At 43.3% G+C, this 5,412-nt stretch overlaps 1 protein-coding gene across 2 annotated transcripts in view; it reads left to right on the forward strand.

Moving 5' to 3' along the window:
- Positions 1 to 5,412, forward strand: part of LOC123987452 (contactin-4) — a 40,819-nt gene that overhangs the window by 23,745 nt on the left and 11,662 nt on the right. For both annotated transcript variants that reach the window (XM_046076388.1, XM_046076387.1), the window contains one exon: positions 4,024 to 4,182. In XM_046076388.1, the coding sequence (XP_045932344.1) occupies positions 4,024 to 4,182 (159 nt within the window). The remainder of the gene's footprint in view (positions 1 to 4,023; positions 4,183 to 5,412) is intronic.

The raw sequence follows: 5,412 nt of genomic DNA on the forward strand, positions 1-5,412 counted from the left end.
TGGTGCAAAGAACGGGCGGTGGACCCAGTTACCTGCTCGGTAATTGTGATACTGGAGTTCCTCCAGCACCGTTTCTCCGCTGGCCTCTCCCCGTCCACTCTCAAAGTGTATGTGGCTGCCATTGCAGCATTCCACGCCCCTCTGAGTGATGGGCCCTTGGGGAAGCTTCCACTGGTTGTGCGCTTCCTCCGTGGAGCCCGGATGATGAGACCCGTGACTCGTTCCAGGGTTCCCACCTGGGACCTGGCAGTGGTTCTCGAAGCGCTGGCTGAGGCCCCCTTTGAACCCCTGGAGTCGGCTGAGGCCAAGCACCCCGATGCCTGGAGTTTGCCCCGGGGAGGGTCAGGGCCATCCTGCACCCTTGTCCAGGTTATGTCCCTAAGGTTCCGGCCAGACTGGCAGGTTCCATGGTGCTGCAGGCGTTTCATCCCCCACCTCATGTGACGGAGGAGGACGGGAGACTTCATCTGCTCTGCCCTGTCAGAGCACTGAGTATTTACACTCTGAGGTCTTCCCGGTGGAGGAAAGCAGACCAGTTGCTGGTGTCTTTCGGGTCCCCCAAGGCTGGGCTCCCCGCTTCTAAACACACCATCAGCAACTGGATCGTTCAGACTATTTCCCTGGCCTATCAGGTGCGCGGTTTGCCTTCACCTATGGCCGTAAGGGCGCACTCTACTCGAGGCATGGCGGCTTCTAGGGCCCTCCTCGCAATCCACTCCAGGATTTGTGTGACGCGGCTGGCTGGGCCACCCCTCACACTTTTATCCAGTTTTACAGTCTGGACCTTCCTTCTGCACCCGGCACCCATGCGCTCTCCTCCTAGTCATGCCGTCAGGTTCTGCACGCTGGGGGCAGGCGGGGTTTCGGCGCGGCCTAAGTGGGTATCTCGTTCCCATAGTGTCGTCACGTTCCCCTTCTCAGAGAACAAGGGTTACATACGTAACCCGAGACGTTCCCCTTCGAGGGAACTCGAACTGCGTCGGTCCGCCACACCTCACCCCACCTGGAGTGCCTTGCTTCATAGAAAGGGCTAATGTGTCCTATGTGCCGGCATGCTTATATACCCCCTCCGGTTATGCCGTCACACACTACCGTTCTAGTAACACCAATAGGATTGGAGTAGTTTCATTCATAGTTCAGCCCTGCCACGCCCAGAGGCATTCCCATAGTGTCGTCATCGATGCAGTGTCTCGTTCCCCTTCTCGGGGAACAAGGGTTACATACGTAACCCGAGACATAGCATGGTCTGACTGTGAGCTGCACAGGAAGTTAACGTGTAAGGATCTGTTGTGAGATTTCTTTCTGCCTCAAGTGTTTAATTTACTTTGAGTTTCACATGCGACACGCAGTCCCAAACTGCGTCGGTCAAGCAGTCTGAAGGGGATAACGTTCCTACCAATGGATCAATAACGTCATGCACCACAAAGTAAAGTGCAGACAGACTTCTTTTCAAATGATGTTATTCTCATTGTGACTTTTTTCTGTACATGTCAGGGAACACTGATATATGGGAGAGATTCTGAATGTGCAGAAACTTTTGACCATAAGACTAAATCATAAATCAGCAGGGATGTTAAATAAATTAAATAAGGTGATCTACAGCAGAAACAGATCTGAAAGGAGCACAGAATGACTTAGAACTGTACTGAATTATATTCTGTTATACTTAGGTTATAGATTTTGAATCATCACCTGTCACCTGAATTTTGTGTTTCTCTTTATATAAATAAAATAAAAAATCACCATAAACCGGTGCAGAATGCAGGAAATAAAGTGTTTAATGCTCACAATTTTCTGATAATTCAGCCTTAAAGATTTCTTAAAAATAGTGTGAAAATCTCGTCTTGTGTTGATCTCGTGAACCCAATCACGAATCTTGTCTCGTCTCATGGGTTAAGTGTCTCGTCACACCTCTAGTATTATGTGATCCTTACTCAAAAAGGTTACAATTTACCTATTACTTGTTTAACATTAGTGTAATAGCTGTCACTTCTTTTTATTCCTGATTATCCATTTTCAAGTTTTTGACTTAAGAACAAGTGAACAAGTTTTTCATTTATGAAAACCGGTTTGTTATTGTAAACACTCACAAGAGCTGAAGTGCACCACTACCAAATGCAAGTAATATATAATATATATATATAATAATAAGACTAAAAGCATTCATGTTCAATTTCTCCATGAACTCTAAACGTAAACTACATATATTGTGTGTTAACACATTATAAAACATTACTGTAATTTTGGCTCTTTTGGCTAGAAATGCATTTTAATCAGTACTAATCTGACTCCGGTTTTCATGGGTAAACATTTTTAAAAGGAATTTAGAAAAAATATTGTGGAAAAAACATTTTTTCACCTGTTCTCAAGTCGGGTGAAAAAAAACTATTTAGATCAGACTTAGAAAATGGATCACCAGAATGTTTTTCTCTCAAGGTTTTTGTAGTATTTTAAATTTATTTATTAAAATTTGAGTGGAAATGCCAGAAAATAATCAAAAAGTCAAAATATCACAGAAAATGTGACGAAGTGCGTTGTAAACAAACTCAGTAAGAAAAATTGCAGCAGACAATGTCTCTGATCTGTATGGTCTTTAACAATCTCCAAATCACTACAAAACACAAACAGAAATGCCATATTTCTGTCATGTTTTCTAGATGGTTTTTCACCGTTGCTCTTTTAATTATCTTGTTGGGGCCAGTTTTCCTCCTGTGGTTTAATGGCACCTGACTAAGCACCATCAAAAGTTTATCTTAATTCCCCCAACTCCTAATATTTGCACAACAGTAGTGGATGGAAAAATACATTAATTCTGATTTTCTTTTGTGGAAACCTGACTATAATCAACAAACATCTGACTTTACTCAGTTTTTTAAATCTATGGTGTTGATTCTATAATGTGTTCACACTTTACTTATCAGGTGATGTGGTGTCATGATGATTTTCTCATCACGGCTCACTAGTCTACTCCATTTTGTTTTAGCAAAGACAAAAATAATAGCCTTGTTTACGGGATATGTAATAGATCAAACAGACAATTCATATTAGAAACACCACCCACAAGAGTGCAAGGCACAGCCTGTTGCTCTTATACACTGTGACTTTTGAATTTGAAATTGATCATTACCAATCAAATGTTTTTTTTTACCCATTAAAAGACTGAGGACACTGATATCCTCAAGTTAAATGGTAGGATTTTAATGGCTCATACAATATTTTGACTTTTGTTGTAATCAGACCTGAAAGGAGGAGGTCACGTATGCATAGACAACTCCCACATTCAAGGACACCTTCTGGTTTCTTTCAGAAAGGCACAGTGGACCTCAGTATGCTCCAAAAGGATCATGGGATATAAAGTGGAGGGTTGTGGTGATTAAGTATTATGTTCTCAGCGAGTCACACTATTGTGTCAGTCACACCTATGACGGAAATATATAACCACATGGTGAGGAAAGTCCAGGCTGGCCTCACCAAGCAGTAGAATAATACTGTTGTCTGGGACGTTCAGATTTGCAAAGCATGACATCAAGAGTCTGTAGCTTTTACATACGGATTGTATGTTTCTGTATGCATAATCTGAATCCAACCATTGTTGATACCCAGTGATCTTCTTCTAGCAGCAGCTTGTCCCGCTGAGGGCTCAGTGCTACTTTTGCAGATTTGTGAGCTTAGCAGGAAATCTCTTGTCAGTCATCCAAGTCCCAGCCTGTTTGTTTGATCTCATGCTGCTGCTTTCACTAATTTCAGTGAGATCCCAATGGAAAATGCTTCCTTGTTTTTCCAAATCCATGGTCATTAATTGTCTCTCTGTGCTATTGTTAAATGATGATCTCTCGTCTTTTGGTTGTCTAGTTTGGGCAACCACTTATATCTCCATTAGCTGTAAATTGAGGTTGTTAGCTGAGTTATGAATAACTTAACACCTGGGGTGGGATCTGGCATGCTTACCTGGAGCCATTTCATTTCTTTTGGCTGCTGAGTGACATTGATGCAGGTTGTCTGTCCTTGTTTCTGGATGTTCAGGACCTCCTGGTGCCCCGGAGGGCCTGGTGGTGACTGACATTACAGACACCACTGTGCAACTGTCCTGGGGCTCTGGACCAGACAACCGCAGTCCTATTACCATGTATATGGTGCAGGCCAGGACCCCCTTCTCTATAGGGTGGCAGACTGTGAGAACAGGTAACAGATGCCCCACCTTCAAACATGTTTTTCTCAATTAGTCAGTACTGAGGAATTACCCTGTAATATGTGATTTTAATGTCATTTAGGAGATGCTCCTCTCTTTCTCAGATGCATTGCTTGTAACAGAGAAAAGCTGAGAGATCATCCTATGATTGACATCCTATAAAAACTTTGCAAGCTGTTTACTGAGCGGTCATGTTCCAAAAACACTGGATCCTGGTGTCTTTTTTTAGAGCCTCCCTGCCTGTGCTATGTCCACGTCTTTCAAACTCCACTCCCCAAGTACACAACACAGTCTTCCTGAGATAACCCCGATGACAGGATTTTTTTCTCTGGGTTATTTTCTCAGAAACAGAAGTCTCACTCAAGGACAATATGTCGGTGGAAACGAGGGAGGGGACATAGAGAAACTGTTAACTTCATTTCTTAACAGTACTCCAATGTAACAAACTGCTGCACCTCGTTTCCACTGTCGTCTTCCTGCAACAACTCATGAGATTTCACAGCGAGAATTGTCCTTGAGTGAGACTTCTGTTTCCTGTTAAAAGCGAAGGGTGTCACAGGGAGTCACTCATAGGGATCCTTTCCATGATGTTGTCCGACACCTCGTATAACAGTCTGAGTCTGTCAGTGGTAAAAAGAAGCATTTTTTGTGGACACAATTTTAATGGGCACAATTGCGACGACGCAATATGTTGCAGCCACTGCAGCCAGTTGGCGGCTGCCTGCTGAAGCCATATACCGCACTGAAATATGTATGTAAAACAGGGCCCAGGTTTAAAAATACCCAAATTACTCTTTAAGTTGTATGCACATCACAAGCAAAGTTTGGATTTTTAAAGGAGGCCTATTATACTTTTGCACATTTTATCACTTATCTACAATGTTATAATGTTGGATGTCCATGTAAAACATGGCCAAAGTTTCATAAAATGAGGTTAAAGCATTTATAAGAAATCACTGTGAGCAAAAACCTCAGGTTCCCTCCAGTTCTGAACGCTCTGTTTTGAACAACTGCTTTTTCTACCAACGGCTCCTTTCTATGTATTACTGATGCATAGATGAACCGAGCCGGTGTTCCATATATGGTCATGTGCTCCCACACTAATGGCAAGGCAAAGCTCTGTCTGCCTGTTCCACCCAGCACCAACAACAGCCTGGTAACATGCTTCAGGTCTTGGCCAATCAGAAGACAGTAGACTTTGAGGGGGGGGGGGGGGGCTTAAA

This window comes from Micropterus dolomieu, linkage group LG18, assembly GCF_021292245.1.
Source record: "Micropterus dolomieu isolate WLL.071019.BEF.003 ecotype Adirondacks linkage group LG18, ASM2129224v1, whole genome shotgun sequence".
NCBI lineage: Eukaryota > Metazoa > Chordata > Actinopteri > Centrarchiformes > Centrarchidae > Micropterus > Micropterus dolomieu.